This window comes from Helianthus annuus, chromosome 10 (assembly GCF_002127325.2).
Source record: "Helianthus annuus cultivar XRQ/B chromosome 10, HanXRQr2.0-SUNRISE, whole genome shotgun sequence".
Classification (NCBI taxonomy): domain Eukaryota; kingdom Viridiplantae; phylum Streptophyta; class Magnoliopsida; order Asterales; family Asteraceae; genus Helianthus; species Helianthus annuus.
Genome location: NC_035442.2, coordinates 111822445 through 111849268, shown reverse-complemented (window position 1 = coordinate 111849268; position 26824 = coordinate 111822445). Strand labels below are relative to the sequence as shown.

At 38.1% G+C, this 26824-nt stretch overlaps 1 protein-coding gene and 1 long non-coding RNA gene across 2 annotated transcripts; both read right to left on the bottom strand.

The window, feature by feature from the left end:
• Positions 1-17739: 17739 nt before the first annotated feature.
• LOC110882115 lies at positions 17740-18669 on the bottom strand. Its single transcript, XM_022130201.1, has one exon. The coding sequence runs from the start codon at positions 18667-18669 to the stop codon at positions 17740-17742; it is 930 nt and encodes a 309-aa protein (XP_021985893.1).
• Positions 18670-24868: 6199 nt separating this feature from the next.
• On the bottom strand, positions 24869-25345 carry LOC110882171. Its single transcript, XR_002560012.2, has 2 exons — positions 25209-25345; positions 24869-24957 (listed from the first exon to the last, which is right to left on the bottom strand). It is a non-coding gene; the product is annotated as an uncharacterized LOC110882171 (long non-coding RNA).
• Positions 25346-26824: the final 1479 nt, after the last annotated feature.

Below are 26824 nucleotides of genomic sequence, written 5' to 3'. Positions count from 1 at the left end.
TTATAAAATAATCAAGCTTAGTTTTATTACATCCATCTCAAAGTTACTATTCAAAACTATGATTCGATCACAAAGTAATTATTATAATGAAGATCAGTTTCAGGGCACTTATTCTTTAATGTATATTAATTATTAGGTAATCATCTTTATAATGCAATAAAAAGCATCCTAAGATATTTCAAAACTCAACTTTCTTTTTGAGGAAGGTGTTTCAATCACTTTAAAATTATGTCAATTCTAATATTAAATTAGTATTTTGTAATAATTTCTTTATAATAACGCAAAGTAAACTCACTCTCAACATCAGTTTAGTATTTTTATGATTATTTAATGATTATGACAATGTTCTTTTACATTATGAAGTAGTAAGTTACAATAAATTTATAATTGGTTATAAACATTTTAAAAATTATATTTTAACTTTGCAAAAGGTTCGTATACTTCTGATGTGATGTGACATAAATAACATGAACGCTAATTAGGTTTAAAAATCGAGGGACCATAATTTTGAAGAATCTCAATTATATTATAATATAAGATAGATGAAAAATAAGTCTTAGGCCACCCGTAATGGGGCATGGTTTTTAAAAAAAATTCAAAAAAAAAAAAAAAACGCCCCAAAACGCCGTCCCCTACTACGCCCAGCGTTGTCCGGCGTTATTTTCGAAAAAAAATGAGAAATAAAACGCTGTGCACCCATTTGACCGGCCAATCAGAATTCCCCAACGGCTAGATAACGGCTAGTTGGATTTATTTATTTTTTTAACCTTTTACCTATATATATATATAAACTCATTCATTTTCAACCAAAACTATCTCAAAAACTCTCTAAAAAAACACAACCATTTTATAAAAAACTTGATGGATTCTCCTAGTTCTTCATCCATGGTAAATTTCTACTACAACGAATATTTTGTGGATGGCGATGGTTCCACCGATGAGGAGGTTGAGCAAGAGGCGGTTACGAGTGCTTCTCAACTAGTGGTGAGATATGTCAAGCATTGTCGTCGCCCCCAAGCAGAAAAAAATAAAAGAGGTTATATTCAACGAGACCGACGCGCGGCACACGATCGTTTGATGAAAGATTATTTTGATGAGGCGTCGACATTTTCGAACGAAATGTTTAGGCGTCGTTTCCGAATGAGTAAGCGGTTGTTTTTACGCATAGTCGACGACTTGGAAGCCAACTACGATTATTTTAAACAAAAAGCGGATGCGAGAGGGGCACTTGGATTTACCAGTATCCAAAAGTGTACGTCGGCGTTACGAATCCTTGCTTATGGAAACACTACCGACATCAACGACGAGTATCTAAAAATGGCGGAGAAAAAACGCGAGACAGCTTGGAGCATTTTTGTCGCGGTACAATTCCTACACTTTACTTTTTTTTTTAAAACGACGAGTATGTTTGCAATTTTTTTTTGAAGCTTATGTTTGTCTATGTTTTTTTATAAATGTATAATTGATGTGTACGGTGCGCGTTATCTTAGAACGCCCACATGGGACGACCTTCAAAAGATCTACGAGGTACATAATGCTGAGTATGGTTTGCCTGGTATGATCGGGAGCATAGATTGCATGCATTGGCTGTCACACCCTGGCTTTGCGGAAGCGTGGGTTTATTTGGTGTGACTTCTTAATACTATATCTTAATCACAACAAAGCTATATGAAAGTAAAACCATGCAGATCATCCATTGGTTCATGTTTTAAAATAAAAGTACCACAACATAGTTTTAAAATATCGACACATGCAACGAAATTACAACATAAAAATATAAAAACATTGTTTGGAAGACAAACATGAAACAGACGTAGTTTAAGAACTGTGACTCGTTCAGGTAAAAGACACAACCCCTAAACTTGGATGACCCCATAACTCTTACGCAACGTGAAAACGTAGCATACCGTCCCAGATCCTTAATTCCCTGAAATATATGTAAGTTGGAAAAATCAACAAAAATGTTTAGCGAGTTCATGTGTAAGTGAGTATGTAAAACCTTTGTAATATGAAAATCCCTGGTATGTAGCAAATAAGGAAATAAAGAGATCACCAATGGTTTGCAAGGCCATTGATATGTGTGAAGTGCAGTAGGAAGACTCAAACCTAGCAGATTTTTGCGTCGGGTACCAAGTCACCCCGAGGTCCGTACTGTTGGGCCTGGGGCTGGGCTCGCTACACCCAGATAGATCTACCGCTAAAGACCCTCGGTCCTACAATGAGGATTAATGGCCTCCAGTTCCCGCCTACCCACTCACATGATCTAAGTAGTAACCCTCCTTACGCTAACCATACCATGTAAAAAGTATTCGTAATCCTAGTAACATGTATTTCACCCCCGGAGTATAAAAACTGAAAACAGTTAAGAGAAAAGGGGGACATGAACTCACTGAAGTGCGTCTCGAAATAGAAATCTCCCAGTCAACCTGCTGCGTGACGACCTACACGTACTAACTTCTATTAGACGGACGGCCGTGCCTTGGCTTAAGCTTTAAGTTTTTAGGAAATAGTTAGACAACTATTTCGTATTTATACTTCTTAATTATTTGGTGATTATATTCCTTCCCAAGGATGGGGGTTTTAATATATGCGCGTTTTGTAATTCCGAAAATATATTATTAAGTCTCACTTAATAAAATATATTTTAGTTCATTTGTCTAAAATATTCTATCTCCAAAAATATAGATATTTTTCCCAAAAATATTATATTTTATTCCATACTATTTCCAAAACAATACTTTTATCAAAATACGCATTTACGAGTATTTCCTGAAAATACATATGTTACATTTGAAGTTCGGGTGGTAATAATAATACCGGTGTAACTTAAATTTCTATTGTGAAGGCGTTAGTATTATTTTGGAATCGTTACTGTTCAGTGTATTCCAGTAATATTATTTTTACTCTAAAAATCATATTTATGTAGTTCACAAAATAATCATAAAATTCTCACAAGTGTTACTATGAAAAATATATATTCTAAACATATATTTAACAAGTTTCATTTACGAAAATTCCACCTCCGACACTTGGAAATTTTGTAATAAAAATCATGGCGAATTTTATTTGGGAAAACAAGTTAAAAATATATTCACAACACTTGTTACAAAAATATTTCCAAGTGTTATATTTCTGGAAAAATTTCGCCAGAGTTTCCTCTATAACTGGAGGTGGCCACGCTTACTAGCGTATCATTTTCTTTTCAAAATTCAATCAACAATTTTCCCATCATCAACAAACAATATTCAAACATTAAACTAGTCAAAACCAGTATAAATCGCAAACACATGAACTTGTAAGTTGTAAAAATACGTAGTAATCTTCCAACCTTTTTAGTAGATCTTTCTATCTTTAAAAATAAAATCGGTTTATTGAAAACTTTATTTTTAAAGAAGATGTAACTTTACAACTTCTTAGTCAAAATTACGAAAATATTTCTTTGTTAAATCCTTTCGTTACACAAGTGTCTACACACTTGTTTGTTCACAAAAATGCTTTTGTTTCAAGAAAGATCCGGCTTTTAAACATGATTTGCATCTTACACTTGGTTCTTTGGAAATACCACTTGTAGATCTTTAGATCTACTAGTTTAGAACTCCATTTTACAAGAAAACTATTTTTACACAAGTTCATGTTTATGTATGAAAGGGTTCGTCATCTTGTAACTTTCCTACTTAACATAATGCTAGTTCATGTTCCATGAACATGATCTAGCGTGGTTAGATGACGATCCGTTCCACTACTAGCAACCAACAACATAAAACAACCATAACTAAACAAGATTCATGAGTTTTACACCATTATTTACTCTTTAACCACCTTGTTCATCTTTCTTACAAGACTTTAAGTTTTAATCTTAAGTGTTCATGATTTTTATCCGTTAAATTTCTTATTAACCACCTTAGACAAGATCAAGAGGGTGTTTAGAATCACTTACAACTAGCTCAAGGCTAGGGAAGAACCAAAGCGAAAACTAGGTGGATAAAAGCGATGTAGAGAGGTCCTTGTGATTCCGTAAGCACCGGGTCTCCTCGTATGATCTCTTGCACCTTGGATTGTATGTGGTTTAGCAAGATCAAAGTTGGAAAGTGATGGTTGTTGTGTGTGAGCTCTCAGCTGAGAGTGATGAGAGGGAGAGAGATGGGTGCCAAATTTTGTGTAAGTGTTGGAATAAATGAATGTGATGGATGGTCTTATGGTCTTATTTATAGACCATTTATATGTATTACCCAATAAGCAATATGTCAACAAGATATTAGACAACTTAAATAAAATAATCATAAAATTTGTGGAGTGTATCTCACATGGGGACCGATTCGGTCAAGGGGGGGTATTTAGTTGGAATTTAACCAAATAGTTAGATGATAGTTTGTTTAGTTAGGTGTTAAATTAGTTACTAGTGTGTAGTGTTTTGTAACTGGTGTTAGGGTGTTCGGGGACCCTAACTAGCTAAGAAAAGGAAAAATAATGTCATTGTCAATATTTTTATGTTCCGGGTAAAGTCCGGTTGTTCAGTTGGATACTGATCCGTTAAAGTGCTTAATAAGCATTTAAAGTGTCTTTAATATTATTTTTAGTGACACAATGAATTCCCGACACTTTGGAAAGTGTCTAGTGTGATTTTCCCATGTTTTTGCACTTTACTAGTCATATTAAATGCTGAATTTTGTATTAAAGTGCAGGATTTTGTATTTAACACATGTTTTTGGTACATCCGGTCAATATAACTATCACCTAGTAACGCAGTTCTACAATCCTCACCTCCCTACTAGTGTAGTGAACTATTCCTGGCTCATACTGGCCTTAGAGACAGTGTCTGTCTGGTGCTGGCTATGTCAGCACGTTTACTGGGTTATCCGTTCATTGTGCTACTGTGCTATTGTGCATCAAGTTTGTCACTATAGTTTGTATGTAAATAATGGAGTGACAGTTAGTAAAGTATGATGCATATATGTGTATGTATCAGAATCTAACTAGCAGTTTATTCACAATTGTAAGCAAGCACAGTAATTAAGCATTAATTAAATATTAATTAATTCGTACGGATACCTGGTTTGGTGAGGGTTGTCACATTCTCCCCCCGTTAGAAAAATTTCGTCCCGAAATTTTAGGCTCTGCTTCTAGTTGCAGGGGTCTTGGGAAATAAGTGGGGGTACTTTTCTTTCATTCGGTCCTCACGCTCCCAGGTGTATTCTGGACCGTGTCTTGCATTCCAAAGAACCTTGACGACTTTGACACTGCTCCTGCGGGTTTTGTTCACCTTCCAATCCGTAACCTCAACAGGTTCTTCAACAAAATGGAGCGTGTGGTTAATATGAATCTCGTCTGCGGGAATGACAATAGTATCTTGCGTTGGACTCTTTTTCAGATTTGATATATGAAATATATCGTGGACACTGTTCAGCTCGGCAGGTAAATCCAACTTGTATGCTACTAACCCAATTCTTTCCAGAATCTTGAATGGACCAATATACCGCGGATTCAACTTTCCACGCTTCCCGAAGCGTGCCACACCCTTCCAGGGTGATACTTTCAACAAAACCATGTCGCCTACCTCAAACTCTAGAGGTTTCCTTCTTCGGTCCGCATAGCATTTTTGTCGATCGCGAGCTGCCTTGATGCGATCTCGGGTCTATGCGATCTTATCTGTGGTTTCCTGGACCACATCAGGACCAACCAATTGTCTATCACCTGCATCAGACCAACAGAGCGGTGATCTGCACTTGCGGCCATATAGAGCTTCAAATGGCGCGGCACCAATACTGGTGTGGTAGCTGTTGTTGTACGAAAATTCGACCAATGGTAAGTGCTTATCCCAGCTACCACCCAAATCCATAACACATGCTCTCAGCATATCCTTCAATGTATGAATAGTCCGTTCGCTTTTTCCATCGGTCTGTGGGTGAAATGCAGTGCTCAGATTCATTTGTGAGCCAAAGCTTCTTGGAAAGACTGCCAAATCCTTGACACAAACCTTCCGTCTCTATCAGAGATGATCGAGAGAGGCACTCCATGACGTGCAATGATTTCTCTCATGTAAATTTCAGCTAATTTGCTCGTGTTGTCTTTCTCTCTGATGGGTAAGAAGTGCGCAGATTTAGTTAATCGGTCCACTATTACCCAAATAGTGTCATGACCTCTTGGCGTTCTTGGCAACTTTGTTATGAAGTCTATTGAAATTTGTTCCCATTTCCACTTGGGAATCTCAGGTTGTTGCAGAAGTCCTGAAGGCTTCTAGTATTCAGCTTTTACTTTGGCGCACGTTAAACACTTGCTAACATAAACAACAATATCGCCTTTCATCCTAGGCCACCAATAATAATCTTTAAGATCCTGGTACATCTTATCGCTCCTGGATGGATAGAGTACCGTGATTTGTGAGCTTCATCAAAAATAACTTTTCTTAAACCACCAAACAGAGGAACCCAAATCCTTTTCATGAAGCATAACGTTGCTTCCTCGTTTGGTATTAACTGCTTCTCCATCCCACGGAGATATTCCTCTTCAAGGTTTCTTTCCTTAAGTGCTTCTTTCTGCGCGGCACGAATGCGCAGAGAAAGATCTGTTTGGATAATCATCTCCAAAGCCCTAACCCTTATGGGCTTGATCCTTTCTTTTCGACTTAGGGCATCGGCGACCACATTCGACTTCCCTGGATGGTACTTGATCTCGCAGTCGTAATTGTTTAACAACTCAACCCAACATCTTTGTCTCATATTCAGCTCTTTCTGGTTGAATATGTGCTGCAGACTCTTATGATCTGTGAAGATTGTACACTTCGTACCATATAGATAATGTCTCCAGATCTTCAATGCAAATATCACTGCGCCTAGTTCCAAGTCATGCGTGGTATAGTTCTTTTCATGTACTTTCAATTGGCGCGAAGTGTAAGCTATAACTTTCTGGAGTTGCATCAACACGCAACCCAAGCCTTGACGTGAAGCGTCACAATATACCACAAAATCTTCTGTACCCTCTGGTAGTGCTAAGATTGGCGCATTGCAGAGCTTGTCTTTTAACAGCTGAAACGCTTCTTCCTGTTTGATTCCCCAATCAAACTTTTTATCTTTCTGCGTGAGGAGTGTCAGTGGTTGAGCGATTTTTGAAAAATCCTCAATGAACCTTCGATAGTAGCCAGCCAAACCTAAGAATTGACGAATCTCGGTTGGCGTCGTTGGGGTTTCCCAATTCTTTATCGCCTCGATCTTGGTGGGGTCCACATGAATCCCATCCCCATTCACTACATGCCCAAGGAATTGGACTTCGCGCAACCAAAATTCGCACTTCGAGAATTTGGCATATAACTGTTCCTTTTTTTTAGCAACTCCAGAATGGCTCTTAAATGCTTTTCGTGTTCAGCCTTCGTCTTTGAATAAATCAAAATATCGTCGATAAACATAATCACGAACTTGTCGAGATACGGTTTGCAGACTCGGTTCATTAAATCCATAAAAACTACAGGTGCGTTTGTCAACCCAAAAGACATTACCAGAAACTCGTAATGTCCATAACGAGTTCTAAAGGCTGTCTTCGGGATACTTTCCTCTTGTATCCTTAGCTGATGGTATCCAGATCGGAGATCGATCTTTGAATAAAAGCTTGAACCTTGCAGTTGGTCAAATAGATCATCAATCCTTGGCAGAGGATATCTATTCTTGATGGTCAACTTGTTCAACTCTCGGTAGTCAATGCACATACGAAAACTACCGTCCTTCTTCTTGACAAACAGGACCGGAGCTCCCCAAGGTGAGAAGCTTGGTCTGATGAATCCTTTGTCTTGCAACTCCTGAAGTTGTGTCGACAATTCCTGCATCTCAGAAGGGGCAAGTCGATAGGGTGCCTTAGCCACAGGCGCGGCGCCTGGAACTAAGTCGATGCGGAACTCCACTTGCCTCTAGGGTGGCAATCCTGGCAAGTCCTCTGGAAAGACTTCAGGATATTCCCTCACGACAGGGATGTCTCCGATCTTTGGTTCAGCAGCTTTCTTATCCACGATGTGTGCCAGGAAGGTAGCACATCCCTTCTGTAAACACTTACGGGCTTTCAGGCAGCTGATGATTCTTAAAGGCGTATCTCGCTTCTCCCCATGAACCACAATTGTTTCAACATCTTCGGTTGGGATGCGAATGATCTTTTCGTGGTAGACAATCTCAGCCTTGTTGCTTGACAACCAATCCATTCCTACTACCACATCGAAGCTTCCCAACTTGACCGGTAGTAGATCCAAGGCAAACTCACGCTCTCCCAACTCGATCATACAACCTCTGACCACTTCATTGGCTTCTACTAACTTCCCATTCGCCAATTCGATTGAGTACGGGATATCTAATTTCCTAGCGGCTAACCCAAGCATATTCTTAAATTCTAACGACACGAAGCTATAATCGGCACCAGTATCAAACAAAATGGATGCAAAGCGTTGGTTTATAGGGAACGTACCAGTAACAACATTGAGATCCTGGCGCGCTTCCCTCGCCTCGATGTTAAAGACTCTTCCCCGTGCTTGGTTCAATTCCTGGCAGTTTCTCTTAAAGTGTCCAATGTCACCACAGTTAAAACAGCTAAGTTTCTGCCCGTTTCCACCTCCATTCCCAGCTTGATTGTTGTTTTGATTTCGATTCACATTACCAGCTTGATTCGCGTTATTGCCTCGGTTTCCATTTCCTCCATTATTTCCTTGTGCACGATTTCCATTACCTCCTCGATTATTGTTCCTATTTCCAAAACCTCCTTGGCCACCCCGGCCAGCATTAGCCCCGCAGTTATCCTTCAAATGTCCAACTTTTCCACAAGCTTCGCATACTTTTGGCCCACACCGGCCAGAATGGTGACGCTGACAAGTGTTACACTTGGGGTGTGTACCCATATAACCCTTTCCTTTCTTTCCAGCACCAGTTGCAGCTTGGACCGGTGTGCTTGATTCTCCCTTCTTGCCATCACCGCTTGTACCCTGTTTGAAGTTCGAGAACTTCCTTTTGTTCTCGCCAGATGACTCTACCTGAGTCTCTCTCTTTTTCTGCTCAACATTCGAAAACTTGTTTAAGCGGACGGCTTCCTTAGTAAGAGCCACGCTCAGATCGATGGCCTCTGTGATTGTTGCAGGCTTGGAAGTAGTGACCATACTCATGATCTGAGGAGCTAAACCCCAAATAAAGCGCTCGATTCGCTTAAATTCCGGTGTAACCATATAGGGTACCACATGAGACAGGTCGTGGAATCTCTGAACATACTCCGCGATTTTGGGACCTTCCATTTTCAAGTGCTAGAATTCCGTTTCCAGCTTCTGAATCTCCGCACGTGAACAGTACTTCCTTCGCATGAGCTCCTTCAGCTCAGTCCATGTCATCGCATAAGCTGCGGCTTCACCAAGAGTCTGTACTTGTAAGTTCCACCAGGACAGGGCTCCGTCCAAAAATAGCCCAGAAATGTAAGTAACTTGTTGGTCTGGAGTGCACTTGCTCATTCGGAGAATAGATTCCGTCTTCTCGGCCCATCTGACAAAAGCAACAGCACCTCCGGTTCCGTCAAAGTTTACAGGCTTGCAATCAAGGAACTACTTGTAAGTGCACCCTGTACATACATTAGAATATACAAATGGTATTAGCGAACGTGCTAAAAATGTCCAAATGTATTGTAGTATGTCTCAACGACTTAACATTACCATGAGGCGGATTGTTATTGCCGTTGTTGTTCGAATTACTTCCGCTGGTTCCTCCTTGTGAGGCTGCATGCTGCGCAATGGCGGCCGCGATGATTCCTTGAAGTTCTGCCTTGTTGGCAGGCATACGCGTCTGGCGTCTTAGAGGCATCTTCTAAAAAGATGGTTCATGTTGGTCAGGTCATAGTAAGTAAAGTGTACGTACATAGCAAAAATATCAACACATAACATCTCATGTTATAAATAAATCAAACACATAACATCTCATGTTATAGAACATAAACAATCATTCAAACATCACATATGATGAGAATACTGCGATTGCACTGTTATAAATCGAGACCATAATGTAAGGTTTACAAGTACACAACTGTATCATACAACATCCATGACTAAGGGCCACATCGCCCTAGTCCAAAACTATCACATCAATGTCCACAATAACCAATATACAAAACATCAAAAGTCATAATCATCCAAAATGCGGTCTCCAAAAGTTGTATAGTTTGCGCAATCGCCGTCCTCTCATCAAAAGTCTACCCGCGTCGTACAAAAAGGCCTAAGCTGATGGCGGTGGAGGAGGGGGAAAATGAGAAAAGAGCAAACGGCGCATATGAAGCCAATCCTCCTCCATAGCGCGATGAGAACGCATCAAGTAAGCTATATGCTGCTCAGGAGTCCAAAAACGAGCGGCAGAATCTGGTGAAAGTGGACGTGGAGGGTGAGATACTGAAGGTGGAGTCTGGCACTGGCACGGGAGTCGCTGAGCTCTCTCCAGCTCCTGCACGCGACGGGTCAGCGCCTCCTGCTGTATCATGAAAGATCTGAGAATATCCTCTGTAGAATACCCCACGTGGTAAGGATGATAAGGATCAGATGGTGGCATAATGGGTGGCGAAGTCCAGAGGAACGGCTCACCAGATGGAGCGAAGGATGGAACAGCAAACGGTGCAACACTGGGAACAGCAGTATGATGAGAAACCTGGGGTACAAACTGGTCTCCTCCTGACATGAAAGGTATATGACCAAAAGGCTGACGAGATGAACCCTCCCCAGGACGTGGTGGAGGTATGTCCTGAAGAAATGTGACAGGTAAGTCGGTGCGGTGAACGTCTGTAGTATGTGTGGGAATCAAAGGAACATCAACAGGAACTGTAACAGGGGCTAGAACAGGGGCTACAGGTGGTGTAACAGGTACCACGAAAGGTGGGAAATCATCATCATCGTCTATCCACCCGTTGCGGGTGTGCGCGTATCTGGGATCAATATAGGTCGCGAAAGGTGCACGGTCGAACATCACTGGCATGGGATCAGGATGTGGAGCGACAACAGGATCAGTAGGAATGTCAGCAACATGAGGAGCATCAACATGAGCATCAATGGCAACATGATCATCCACCAACTGTGGAACAACAACAGGATGATCATCAACAGGTACATCATCAACCAAAGGAGCAACAGCAGGTGCATCGGCATGCTCAGGGTCATGCTCTAACGCGGGGTCAGGAGCAACTACTGGCTCGGGGGCCATAGCAGACTCCGGATCAACAAACTCCATGTCAAAGTCAGCTGGATCAACAAACACAGGATCGACAGGGGCTACGGGATCCTCCATGGGCTGATCTAAATGAATAAACTCGATGTCATGATCAGGATCAAAGCCAGGTGGGAAAACAGGATCTGAATCATCATCAATATCATGATCGAACTCAAAACTAGGTGCAGGTGCAGCGGATGACGCCATATCAGGGTCTGTGTCGTGCGAATGGTGCTGCACTCCCTGCGTGTGCGAAGGTGTAGATGCCACAGACTCAAAGGAGTCTGGGACTGGCGAATGAATGGGAGCCTCCTCCGCAGGAGCATCAGCAAGAAGTAGAATATCACCAGCAGCAATATGGGCCTCGCCTTCAAAGTCATCCTCCTCAAATAGATCGACGTCGTCGTCAGAGACTACGCCGAGGGGCATATCAACAATAGGGTAAGCGACAAGGGGCACAGGAGCAGGGATCACCGCGAGTGGCAAATCCCCAACGATATGGCCATCAGCAGGCTCTGCTACGACATCGGGCAGCGCAAAGGGCTGGAAGTCATCATCGTCCGTGCTGGTAGTATCTGAAGTATACACCTCGTGCTTTGATAAAACTATGTCGTCTGATACTATGGCCATGGGGTCTGTAGTGTCCGACTCTCCAGTACCAGATGAAGGCATGACGTCTGTAACACAAGCACACATATGCACATACAATCAATCATATAATCAAATAAACATGTTAGTCACCAATAAATAAGCAAGCATTTCTTCCTAGTCCCACTAGTCTAACCTCCCAGCCTCCTAGACTGAATCTCCTAGTCTCTCAAACTACCCTCCCAGTCTCTCAGACTGAACTTCCTAGTCCCACTAGATTAATCTCCCAGCCTCCCAGACTGAACCTCCTAGTCCCACTAGATTAACCTCCCAGCCTCCCAGACTGACTCCCTAGTCCCACTAGACTAACCTCCCAGCCTCTCAGACTCACTCCCTGGCCTCTCAGACCAGGACTTTCCCAATCTCTCAGATTGGCCCCTCAGACTATATGACTGACCCATAAATTTTGGAAAAAGTGTTCATACTTTTTGTTTGTAAAAAAAATATTTTGTACTCTGGATCTGGACGTAGTGTATGCAATGTAAAAATGTTATCGTGAGAGCCCTAGTGATCATAGTCTAGACTCGAGAAGGAATCCTAGTTCGCTATGATCAAAGCTCTGATACCAAGCTGTCACACCCTGGCTTTGCGGAAGCGTGGGTTTATTTGGTGTGACTTCTTAATACCATAGCTTAATCACAACAAAGCTATATGAAAGTAAAACCATGCAGATCATCCATTGGTTCATGTTTTAAAATAAAAGTACCACAACATAGTTTTAAAATGTCAACACATGCAATGGAATTACAACATAACAATATAAAAACATTGTTCGGAAGACAAACATGAAACAAACGTAGTTTAAGAACTGTGACTCGTCCAGGTAAAAGTCACAACCCCTAAACTTGGATGACCCCATAACTCTTACGCAGCGTGAAAACGTAGCATACCGTCCCAGATCCTTAATTCCCTGAAATATATGTAAGTTGGAAAAATCAACAAAAATGTTTAGCGAGTTCATGTGTAAGTGAGTATGTAAAACCTTTGTAATATGAAAATCCCTGGTATGTAGCAAATAAGGAAATAAAGAGATCACCAATGGTTTGCAAGGCCATTGATATGTGTGAAGTGCAGTAGGAAGACTCAAACCTAGCAGATTTTTGCGTCGGGTACCAAGTCACCCCGAGGTCCGTACTGTTGGGCCTGGGGCTGGGCTCGCTACACCCAGATAGATCTACCGCTAAAGACCCTCGGTCCTACAATGAGGATTAATGGCCTCCAATTCCCGCCTACCCACTCACATGATCTAAGTAGTAACCCTCCTTACGCTAACCATACCATGTAAAAAGTATTCGTAATCATAGTTACATGTATTTCACCCCCGGAGTATAAAAACTGAAAACAGTTAAGAGAAAAGGGGGACATGAACTCACTGAAGTGCGTCTCGAAATAGAAATCTCCCAGTCAACCTGCTGCATGACGACCTACACGTACTAACTTCTATTAAACGGACGGCCGTGCCTTGGCTTAAGCTTTAAGTTTTGGGAAATAGTTAGACAACTATTTCGTATTTACACTTCTTAATTATTTGGTGATTATATTCCTTCCCAAGGATGGGGGTTTTAATACATGCGCGTTTTGTAATTCCGAAAATATATTATTAAGTCTCACTTAATAAAATATATTTTAGTTCATTTGTCTAAAATATTCTATCTCCAAAAATATAGATATTTTTCCCAAAAATATTATATTTTATTCCATACTATTTCCAAAACAATACTTTTATCAAAATACGCATTTACGAGTATTTCCTGAAAATACATATGTTACATTTGAAGTTCGGGTGGTAATAATAATACCGGTGTAACTTAAATTTCTATTGTGATGGCGTTAGTATTATTTTGGAGTCGTTACTGTTCAGTGTATTCCAGTAATATTATTTTTACTCTAAAAATCATATTTATGTAGTTCACAAAATAATCATAAAATTCTCACAAGTGTTACTATGAAAAATATATATTCTAAACATATATTTAACAAGTTTCATTTATGAAAATTCCACCTCCGACACTTGGAAGTTTTGTAATAAAAATCATGGCGAATTTTATTTGGGAAAACAAGTTAAAAATATATTCACAACACTTGTTACAAAAATATTTCCAAGTGTTATATTTCTGGAAAAATTTCGCCAGAGTTTCTTCTATAACTGGAGGTGGCCACGCTTACTAGCGTATCATTTTCTTTTCAAAATTCAATCAACAATTTTCCCATCATCAACAAACAATATTCAAACATTAAACTAGTCAAAACCAGTATAAATCGCAAACACATGAACTTGTAAGTTGTAAAAATACGTAGTAATCTTCCAACCTTTTTAGTAGATCTTTCTATCTTTAAAAATAAAATCGGTTTATTGAAAACTTTATTTTTAAAGAAGATGTAACTTTACAACTTCTTAGTCAAAATTACGAAAATATTTCTTTGTTAAATCCTTTCGTTACACAAGTGTCTACACACTTGTTTGTTCACAAAAATGCTTTTGTTTCAAGAAAGATCCGGCTTTTAAACATGATTTGCATCTTACACGTGGTTCTTTGGAAATACCACTTGTAGATCTTTAGATCTACTAGTTTAGAACTCCATTTTACAAGAAAAACTATTTTTACACAAGTTCATGTTTATGTATGAAAAGGTTCGTCATCTTGTAACTTTCCTACTTAACATAATGCTAGTTCATGTTCCATGAACATGATCTAGCGTGGTTAGATGACGATCCGTTCCACTATTAGCAACCAACAACATAAAATAACCATAACTAAACAAGATTCATGAGTTTTACACCATTATTTACTCTTTAACCACCTTGTTCATCTTTCTTACAAGACTTTAAGTTTTGATCTTAAGTGTTCATGATTTTTATCCATTAAATTTCTTATTAACCACCTTAGACAAGATCAAGAGGGTGTTTAGAATCACTTACAACTAGCTCAAGGCTAGGGAAGAATTGAAAGCGAAAACTAGGTGGATAAAAGCGATGTAGAGAGGTCCTTGTGATTCCGTAAGCACCAGGTCTCCTCGTATGATCTCTTTCACCTTGGATTGTATGTGGTTTAGCAAGATCAAAGTTGGAAAGTGATGGTGGGTGTGAGTGAGCTCTCGGCCGAGAGTGGTGAGAGGGAGAGAGATGGGTGCCAAATTTTGTTTAAGTGTTGGAATGAATAAATGTGATGGATGGTCTTATGGTCTTATTTATAGACCATTTATATGTATTACCCAATAAGCAATATGTCAACAAGATATTAGACAACTCAAATAAAATAATCATAAAATTTGTAGAGTGTGTCCCACATAGGGACCGATTCGGTCAAGGGGGGGGGGGGTATTTAGTTGGAATTTAACCAAATAGTTAGATGATAGTTTGTTTAGTTAGGTGTTAAATTAGTTACTAGTGTGTAGTGTTTTGTAACGGGTGTTAGGGTGTTCGGGGACCTAACTAGCTCAGAAAAGGAAAAATAATGTCATTGTCAATATTTTTATGTTCCGGGTAAAGTCCGGTTGTTCAGTTGGATACTGATCCGTTAAAGTGCTTAATAAGCATTTAAAGTGTCTTTAATATTATTTTTAGTGACACAATGAATTCCCGACACTTTGGAAAGTGTCTAGTGTGATTTTCCCATGTTTTTGCACTTTACTAGTCTTATTAAATGCTGAATTTTGTATTAAAGTGCAGGATTTTGTATTTAACATATGTTTTTGGCACATCCGGTCACTATAACTATCACCTAGTAACGCAGTTCTACAATCCTCACCTCCCTACACTCCCTACTAGAGTAGTGAACTGTTCCCGGCTCATACTGGCCTTAGAGACAGTGTCTGTCTGGTGCTGGCTATGTCAGCACGTTTACTTGGTTATCCGTTCATTGTGCTATTGTGCATCAAGTTTGTCACTATAGTTTGTATGTAAATAATGGAGTGACAGTTAGCAAGTATGATGCATGTATGTGTATGTATCAGAATTCAAGTAGCAGTTTATCCACAATTGTAAGCAAGCACAGTAATTAAGCATTAATTAAATATTAATTAATTCGTACGGATACCTGGTTTGGTGAGGGTTGTCACATTGGCGTTGGGATAACTGCCCGACTGCATGGCGAGGCCAACACACACGGGGTGACCAAAAAGGACCCACTATTATTCTTCAGGCGGTTGCTTCACCGTACCATTCCCAATTAATGGTTGATTTGGTACACCGTGCATGGTCGGTTCGGTATGTACCACCTGAGGGAGAGGAAGAAACGGAGGACGAGGAAGACGAAGTTGGCGAGGGTGAAGAAAGCGAAGACGAAAGCTAGTGTTTTTTTTTAATTTAATCGGATTTTAATTTTTTTATTTCTAGTATTGTATTTTTTTTAATTTAATGAAGTATTTAAAGTTTAAAAAAAATAATAATTGTGAAATGATTGCATGGGCGTTATTGGAATAATGCCCCACTACACCACTTTTGCAATAATGCCCCATGCTGACTGGGATGACACGTGTCGAATAATGCCCCATGATGGGGGCATTATTTTGTTTTACCACTACACATGGTCTTAGAATAACTTCAAAATAAATTCTATACAAAATTTTTTTGGGTAACTTACATGCCCATTAATTATACTTATAAATTTACATTCTTGTGCATCATGTGACTTAAACTCTTGATCTTTTGAAAATGGATAAATTTTTCATAGAATTTGATACCGTTAAACTATAAACCTTTTGATAATAAATTACATGCATAATGGTTTTTATGGGCTCCTTTGAATGCCTTGTGGTGCACAATCAAGAAAATGGAGTCAAATTGTACATATCTTGAGTCATAACCAGAATTCATTATTGACATAAAGTATAAAGTATGGAGAAAACATAAGGGACTTATATTCTTTATAGAAAAAAGTTCCAAAATTAAGCATATTTCATACGGGGATGGGAGCTTCTACACATGGACCTAGGCATAACAATGGGGCATCAAATTCTATAAAGAGTAAAGTACAACTTGTGTTCATGTGGTTTACACTGTCCTGTATGTTGAGCTTCTAACTTCTTTTTTACTCTTCTGAGTGCCCGTGGTTTACGCTTTTATGCACTATGAGTCTTTCCATTACATTCAACGGAATATTTCGTTTAAAAGTCAACGAAGACCGTTAGCAGGGGTTATTATCATCTTTTCACCCAAATCCCCCAATTGTGTCCCCCCAAATCGCAACACTCTAGCTCGGTTGAGTCCCTTATTATCGTCAATCCCCTTCTCCGTTCACCACACTTGCAAGGCGTCTTCTCCGGTTTCTGATCCTGATCTCAGGTTCCGATCCTCATCTTCGGCTTTTGATCCTCGTCTCGGTTGAAGTTCATCACTAATCGTCAAGGTATCAAGTTCATCTCATGCTTCATTGTTTACACGCATCACCATCTCCGACCACCAATCATCAACATCGGTCAGCCATGCCTTCGGTAGATGTTAATGTCATTGTTGAAACACAATGTGTCAGAGGTAAGTGTTCAATCTTGCCTATATCTTGTAACGTAAAATTAACCATAATTTAATCACCACTTTGTTGGTAAATCAAAGTTTAAACGCAACAATAAACAAACGAGATTTGTGAGAACAACTCACGACTCTTTTAATATTAATCAAACAAAACACTGAACCAAGAATTACAATATTCCTACACCTACACCTATATTGATACTAAAACTATCCTTGCTAAACAAGTTAACCCAATTAAACTCAAACTCTAAAACCAATTATCCTAAACCAATACCAACTCTAATACTTAATATATCAATTAATAAAATAACTAGATAACTATTTGAATATAAACTACTAATTATCTCTAACTATTTCAATAATCTTTCATATATCAATATTAATTCTTCATTCACCCCCTTAATCTTGATATGGACACGTTGTTCTTCAAAATAGTGACGGATCATATTCTTTAGCCAAGTTTGCTACTTCTTCCTTTGACTCCTTCTTGGGACACTCACTTGCATAATATCCATACTCATTGCAATTAAAACATCTTATTTTACTTTTGTCCCAGTTTCCTCCAGACCGGCCACCTCGACCTCTTCCATTACCGCGACCTCTTCCACGGTTACTTTGATTTGACGAGCCCCTTCCACAACATTTATAAACGACCTCATCTTTCTTGACCTCCTCTTTCTTTGAACCCTCTTCTCCATCAGATTTAGTTAATAATAAATTGCTTTCATTATCATTTGCTCTCTCGTTTTGTAATCTGATGCGTTCCTCATAGGATTTCAACCTGCCTATCGCTTCTTCGAATGGCATGGTCTCGATATCCGAATACTGCTCAATGGAGGCAACAATCTGAAGATACTTATTTGGTACCGAATCCAACAACTTTCGAATGATTACTTCATCTTCAAAACTCGACCCAAGAATGCTAAACTTTGAGACAAACCCACTTAACTTACCAGGGAATTCTTCAATCATGTATGTCTCCTTCATGCGAAGTTGCTCGAGTTCTCTCTTTAAAGTAGCTAGTCGAGCCTTTTGAACCCTGTCAGCACCAAGAAATCTTACCCGTAAAGCCTCCCATATGTCCTTCGCTTGCCGATTCTTAGCAACTTGAAGAAGTATATCATCCGGTAGTGCTTGAAGGAGAACCGCCCTAGCAACTTTGTTTTTCTTCTCGTCCACAGCATCACCTGTCACCGGATCAATCACCTCCCATAATCCTTGAGCATCTAATACTAACTCCATTAAAATAGTCCAAGTATTGTAATTCTTTGATGTCAATCGAGGAACTTGAAACGAAGTATTGCTGTTATCTTGTACCTGAACAATCCGTGTATTAACTGGTTGTTCTCCTGCCATCTTTCAACTATGATTACTTTGATCCGAAGAACCGTAAGTTCTTTTCAAAAAACCGGTTACAACTCACACCGGTTGCGATTGAATCTGAGTTAGTAGCGGGTTTCTATAACCGTAGAAACTTTGACCAACTTGTCTTTGACTGATCTTGACGGATCCGATCACACCTTGACCGATTTACAAGATTTTACACCTTCTTGATTATGCGCATGGATCTCGTCGGATTCGAACACACCTTTATTGAATTACAAGATTTTACGCCTACTCTGATCACTTGAAACGGAGTGATTAACGTCTTCGGTTTCAACGAGATTGGCTGCTCCACACAACCCAAAATGGTCTCGTCTTCTTTTACTGATCTGGATCGGAATTAACTCGGTTCCGATTCTTCTTCACGGGTTAGGTCTTCGATTGATTTCTTGTTCCACCAGTTCTCTAACTGCAAATCTCGTTGTACGGGCGTTTGATATTTGTTGCTGCTGATCACTTTTGGTTGATAACTTGCTGTCGATCACAATAAAAAAACAATCTGCGTTTTTTTATTATTGTTCTTTAAACATCCAAGATGAAAAGGTGATGTCACCACTCACCAAATTAATTCCCACCATTAACTAATTATTTTGCTTCAATATAATTCACACACAAAGCTATGCAAAATAAAATCACAATGAAGGATTAAAGACAATGACACTGCTGTTGTGTTTTTTTCTTTACAATCAACTTTCCTCTCCGTCACCTAATTGTCGTGAACTTACTTCTTCTTAGTTCTTTTCAACTGATCGATTTCTTCCTTGCTCTGATACCAATTGTTGGTAAATCTGAGTTTAAACGCAGCAATAAACACACGAGATTTGTGAGAACACCTCACGACTCTTTTAATATTAATCAAACGAAACATTGAACCAAGAATTACAATATTCCTACACCTATATTTATACTAAAACTATCCTTGCTAAACAAGTTAACCCAATTAAACTCAAACTCTAAAACCAATTATCCTAAACCAATACTAACTCTAATACTTAATATATCAATTAATAAAATAACTAGATAACTATTTGAATTCAAACTACTAAAATAACTAGATAACTATTTAAATAATAAGGTTTTGGAACAGTGCGACCTTCGACGTCATCTTTCAATAAGGCCGGGGTGATAGAATCCAGTAGGGTGCTTTGATGGTTAACTATATATTTTTTGACTAAGTAGATCAGGTTTTTGTAATGATCTATTGTAGCTGGTTTATTTATTTATTTATTTATTTTTTGTAATGATGTATACTAGTTTAAAAACCCGCGAGCTTCGCGGTTTGGTAAAAGAAAATTTCTTCATTAATACCGCTGACATTAAATATTTTGATTTTATACACGGTAAAAGACAACTAAATATATTAGATTACGACAACAAATTGAAATACATGAATATGCAACGATCACAATTCGTTGAAAATCTCTTTATAAACCACATTAGTTGTTTTATCTGTAGGTTTCCCGTCGTTGTTAAGTATTAATAGTTTGACCTCATCTCGTGTTTTCACCCTTGTTATAGGAAAGTTATCCACATTTTAATTTTAACAAAACGGTAAATAAAAATATAGATACCTCAGTAAGAAAAAAAACATTGCTAATACACCTAAACCAACATTCACTCCCTCAGTTTTATGTTCTTCAACATTCATGGTGCTACAATTATGTTCACTATTCAGCAAATCAAGAGTAAATTACAAGTTTTGTCCTTTATGTTTACATCAAATTGCAGTCGCTGTCCTTTTGGCCAAAAGTTTGCAGGCGGTGTCCTTAACCTTCCAAAATCTTACACGTTTTGTCCTTTAGGCCAAACCTGGTTAGAAATCTCAGTTAATTTTTGTCATGTGCATTGCACATGAGGGTACAATCGTCTTTTTCTCTCTTAACTCTTTCTATTTCCCCCTTTATAACACTAAACTCTCACATTGGCAGCACATTTCAAGCACACAATTCTGGATATAAACAGGTGGGGATTTATAAAACCTTTTCATGTGATCATGAACCAGCATCCCAGTTGATAGATGCCCGAACTGGGCACACGTTTTGAGCAAGAAATCGTATGACTGAAGGTGTACAGAAACATGGGATTTGTGCATTTGTGTAATGAAGTGCCATGCTTGTTGGGTTTTGCCTTGTTTGGATAAAGAAATTAAGTGGATGTTTTCTATATGGCCTTGATGAAGTAGAGGGTGTTTTGGTGTGGTGGGTTTTAGTGACACTTTGGATGGGAGAAATTTGGGGGTTTTCTCATATAATTCATCGTGTAACCACCGGACGAATAACCGGCCAGTGGAAAACCAGCCGAAGAATAAAGATATTCAACCGGAGGATAACCAGTCGTCGGATAAGGATAAACTGCCAGAATATACGAATCTTGTTGATCGGAGTAACTAAAATTACCGTACTGGAGATGATTCGCCGGCGACGAGCCACCTTTCTCGGAGTGCAAATGAAGCGATTCATCATCATCGGAATCCGAATTAGAGTTAAAGTGAAGATGAGAGGAGCCGGAATTCGAACGCCGGTGCGTAATGGTGGACATTGATTGAAGTGAAGTGGTGGAATGTTAAAGAGTATTTGTGGGGAAGACGAAGGTGTCTGCTGCAAGTATGAATCAAATAAGGGTTGTTTTGCTTTGCTACTGTAAGTTGAAATAAGGGTTTTGTTTTGCAACTGTAAGTTGAAGTTGGGTGTTTTGTTTTTTTTGTTTTTTGGGTGGGTGATTTGGGTTTGGTTGTGATTGTTGTTGTTGTGAAGATGATTGGATGGATTATGTCTTCCATTGTTACCAAGCTTCATTTGTTGTTTGGAGAGAGAAAGAGTGTTGAGGGAGAGAGAAAGGTACTGGCTTTGTATATGCAATTTTCATTTTTTTTTATTTTTAAATTAAATAGGTGAAATTACAATAGTACCCTCATGTGCATTGCACATGACATGAATTAACTGAGATTTCTAACTAGGTTTGGCCTAAAGGACAAAACGTGCAAGATTTTGGAAGGTTAAGGACACCGCTTGTAAACTTTTGGCCAAAAGGACAGCGCCTGCAATTTGATGTAAACATAAAGGACAAAAATTGTAATTTACTCGCAAATCAATTTGATTCTGATCACCATATTGGTCTTGCTATAACTAATCATGCACGTCCAAAATAAACACAACCATAATCAAACTCCTATGCCAGTTTTAACTTTAGATCCATATTAGAAAGCAAACATCCTTATCCTACTACTCGGTTTCTAAATGAGAGTAACGGAATGATAAACGAAGTTGGCTTTAACATTGGAACGGGTGTAATATTCAAATCATAACACTTTGAACCAAAGTTTAGCTATCTTAATTCCAAACGTACAATGCTCAACCATTCTTTTCTTCCTGCAACTCAACCACCGATTGCAGAAAAGTAGCACAAAAACACTTGAAAGCGAAGTACAACTTTAAGAAACTCATATAATAACTTTATAAATAGGTTGTAACATAAATAAATTTACATATAAAAAGGTGGTGTGCAGGTGTACTAATTTCATCTACAAAAATTGTAATTATTTTGAGAACTTGGTGAAAGTAGCAAACTTAATGAAGCACATCTACACAACCTATTGCGTTAATGCTTTTGGAAAAGAAGCAAAAAGATGGGAAGAAAGAATATTTAGGGATTAGGAGCCCAATACTCAGTTGTGAAGGAAAATTACTTATTTCTAATTGTCATTCATAAAGTTAACCATAAATGCTTAAAATGCTATATCATAGGACCATTTATCTATAGCAACATGATTTTTTTTAACGGCAAACAAACTTTTTATTCATCACCCTAGGAATACACAATTTGCAAAGTACCAGCAAGTTACTTGTACAGAGCAAAGGCTCACCCCAAGCAAAACCAAAATACATACTGTTTTACATATTAGGAAAAACTAAAAGACACCCACTTTTCCCATGTCAAACCGCAGTCCCTAGAACAATGCTTGATCTATAAGAAGCTCAAGGTTTGAAGCTCTCCAAACATCACGTCTACGTTGGCTCTTCTCCCGACAAATATTGTGTCATTTCGTGCTTTCCAAATGACCCAACATGAGGTCAAGAAGATCAACTGCATCAATTTATTTTTGTCATAGAAAACAATTAAGCCACTTGCATAGAACATACCTGGGTCGTGCTGACGTACATCTTGGGACCCAAAAAAATAAACTGAAGCCGAGAGCATGAGGTTTTCTTTCTTTGATGCCTAAGAGTCGAGTCACAAAATCATAGGGCCCACTGTAAAGGAACTTGAAACTCCAAGAAATATTGCAAGTCTTCTACACCAGGCTTGTGTGCACGATTGAGAGAAAAAAAAGGTCCTGTCACCATAAACTCGAGCTACAAAAATTATTATGTTTGAAAAACTTACAACGTCATAACCACTTCCATGGACCCCACTAAGAAGATAAGTAATTGGTACAAAGTTGAAAAGCATTGCCTCAGGATCAGTGCCAGCCGTTTGAAGTCACTTTGAATAATTGTCTGAAAATACATCCCCTTCTCTTTTACACTCGATAACTGTAATGCCCTGTTCCAATGTTAACCATACATAAGCTTTTTTACACATTTTCCTAACTTTTTATGTGTAACTTAGTGCGCCAAATAGCGGCCGGTAGCTAGTACTTTGCTATTGGGTGAGCAATGAATGTGACATGTTCCCTTTTAACTTAATTTCTTGATTTGACCCGTTTAAGATAAAAGAAAAGTACAAAACCAAAGTCGACCAATTCAGAAGTAAACGGGTCAGATTTTAAAGCAGCCACCTCTAGTTATAACTTATAACGCTATAACGATAATATTGTAAGATCATTACCAGCAGTGTTATAAGCATGTAGCATTGTTGTATATGCAACATCCAGACCACCACGTGTCATCTTCATTTTCGAAGAACAAAGATTCTGCTTTGTAATTTTTTCCTTAAAATGAGACTAATGTCATTTTGCTTATGATCAAAATGTGAAATAAAGACGCAATTTTTAACGCACGTGTAAAAAATACGTAAAAGAATTTAAGTTGAAATCACATGTTAAACTATAAAGTGAATGTATAATAAAGTTATACTAAAAGCATAAAAGAATAAGCCTAACTGGACATAGTTATATTCAACTCCACCATTTCTCAAAAAAAAAAAAAAAAAAAAAAAAAAAAAACTTGGAGCTTCAGCGTATATTATATTAACATCTGATATAAAGCTAATTGTTATCACATTCCCTATGCTCATATAGCTCCTACAAAACTCTGTCACTTATAAAAAATATATGCGAACTAACCTAAAATAGTGCAAAATTCTGACCCAAAACAATGCAGAATTTCAACCATAACAGTCCATAGTTTTGACCCATAGTATAAAATGTTTGAGCTATGTCTGAATACATAATACTAATATATTTAATAACATATATTTATTACATCCAAACACACTAAAATTCTAGGATTTACATCCACATTCTTTGTATATATATAGGTCTCACATTTATCACTTCTTAGCGGGTCTAGAAAACGGGTGGGTCAAAACGTTCTTTGTATAATCTCTATCTATTAAACCTCATCATTTTCTTATATAGTAGACAACTCACTAAGTACCAATTATTATATTTCAAATCTCTTTTCATTAACTTTTATATCTCATATCTAGTCACACCTCATTGTGATTATAGAATAGATATATAAACCAGTCTATTACCCCCAACCTTTCATGACCCGTTCTGAGTCTTCTGATCACAACGACCCGAACCGACTACAACATGTTTATCCAGATGTCTATAATTTCTGTATTAGTCAATTTCGTTGAACCTTAGGATGTTTTAGAATGGTTTGTTTTTACTCGAACAGAGTTTGGTTGAAACTAATTATGACCGAACTCATATATTGTTGCCCCTTCTGAACGGATCCTTGGAAATGTCTTGAGGGTTGTTCCATTAACCAAATCTACTATATTAGCAAGAAAAAATTTAACTATACCCACACTTTTAGCGACTACAGTCTACAATTAGAAGTTAAGCTACATAAGATAATTGTACTCACCATAAAACAACTTCATTGCTTTCCTAGAGACTTGCCCTGTGCTAGACCCATCATAATTCCACTTTGGGAGCTTATTTGAATTATCCACTGGACCTGCAAGAGTAGCCCACAAAAAATCTAAACACTTGTTTTAATCAAATTCAAATTCCATTTTAGTTACCGGTTGAGCAGAAGGTTCCCTCTCAACCTTAGCCAAATTCTTGAAATACGGATCCGAAAGTGCCTGATATAATTATGCAAAATAAATACCTTTTAAAAAAAATGAAATCTATCGCTAAAAATTTTAAAAATATCATATTTACCCAACAATAAAATTAAATATCAAATACACCCATTTCATTAAATCCGATTTTTATAATATTAATATAAAGTAAGGGTATATATGTGATGTCATAATTATAAAAGTCAATATATTTAATATTATAACTTTGTGTTGGGTAGATGTGATATTAAAAAATAAAGTAAAGATATTACCTCCTCAGCAGTAGGACGATCTTTAGGCTCAAACGCAAGCATTCTTTCTAGTAAACGAAGAGCAAGAGGAACTGCATTCGGAAACTTCTATGAAAAAGGGATCGGTTTTTTCTTCCTCATGCTGCTTAAGTATCTCCGGTCATTCTCATTTCTTATCTGATCGGATTACATCAACATTAATAATGCAAAAATAAATATAATATATCTATGTATGTGTATTGTAAGGCAAACAAACAGAACCTGGCTATCTCTTCAGGTAACGGGGTCCCCAAAAGATCGGTCATGAGGTCCAACTAATGTACCACATTTTTCCCCGGAAAAAGTGGCTTTCCGGTTAAAAGTTCTGCAAAAATACAACCAATACTCCACATATCTATAGCCGGTGTGTACTACACAAAAACCATCAATTTAATCCAAGTGTTTCTAGCCGGGAACCAATACCGAATCAAAAGTATCACCAAAATAGATTAAATTTAAAGAAAAAATCCAACATTACATACTGCCTCGTTTACCTTAGAGAAAACGGGTCAAACATACACTTAATTGGTCATTGCTTTCAACTTTCAAATGCATGTGTTGACACCCATAAAGAGGCCCAAACTAAGTCCCTAACAGAAAAACCATTCAAAACATATTATAACCTAAACACAACTCACAAATCGTGTTATTTAACCACTTGGATTATTTATAATCCGATATTTATTTCTAGCTATGTCGATCGACCAAGCTAGCCCCGTATTGAGTTTGACACAAACATATGTCAACTCGTTACCCAACCCCCAGAACCAAGCTTAAGCTCACCTTTACCTGAATCGAGCTCAACACATGAACAACCCGAGTTCAAAAACTGAAAGTATTAATCAGTTGATACGCAAAGTGTCAAATACCCTAATAAGCAAACATACCCATATGTATTGAGCTGATTTGCACTATTCTTCAGAAAATACCCGACCAGTTCCCCTAAAAGAAAAAAAAACACTTTATTTTTAAGCTTTAAGTCGACGTGAACATTTAAGGTATGAATAACGTTCCTGACCAGTTCCCCTGATAAAAAAATTACACCTTATGTCAAACATAACCTGACTCGACCCATTTGTAATAAAATGGGTCACTATTATTGTTTATTGAAACTGAAGTTACTTCGTAAATTAGCATAATAAATAAAATCACAAAAATCTTAAAATTTGAGAGAAGTCAAAGTTTGAATTCTATATGAATAAATTTTGATTGGTTGGTTCACAAATGATGGAAATTATGTACCATATTCTTTTTCTTTAGCTTTAGCTTTGGGTGGCTATGAAAGTAACAGATACACCTGACTCCTGTGATGGGCAACATTTAATAGAAAACAATCTTCTTGAGGGCTTGTCTAACAGGTTTATAGACTGCTTAGTGGGTCTGGTATAATTTTAATATATGATTAGAAATATTAGTTGGTGATCTTTTGTCTTGCATATGAATAAGGTGTGATTTTTTTTATTAATTATTAGTTATGCTATATTTTTCATACTACTCTTCAGAAACAATCTGAATAAGGTGAGTTACTGTCTTAACAAAAATATTTGGTCAAACTTTACTAACTTCCCACTTAGTGTAGTCAAACACCATACTCATCA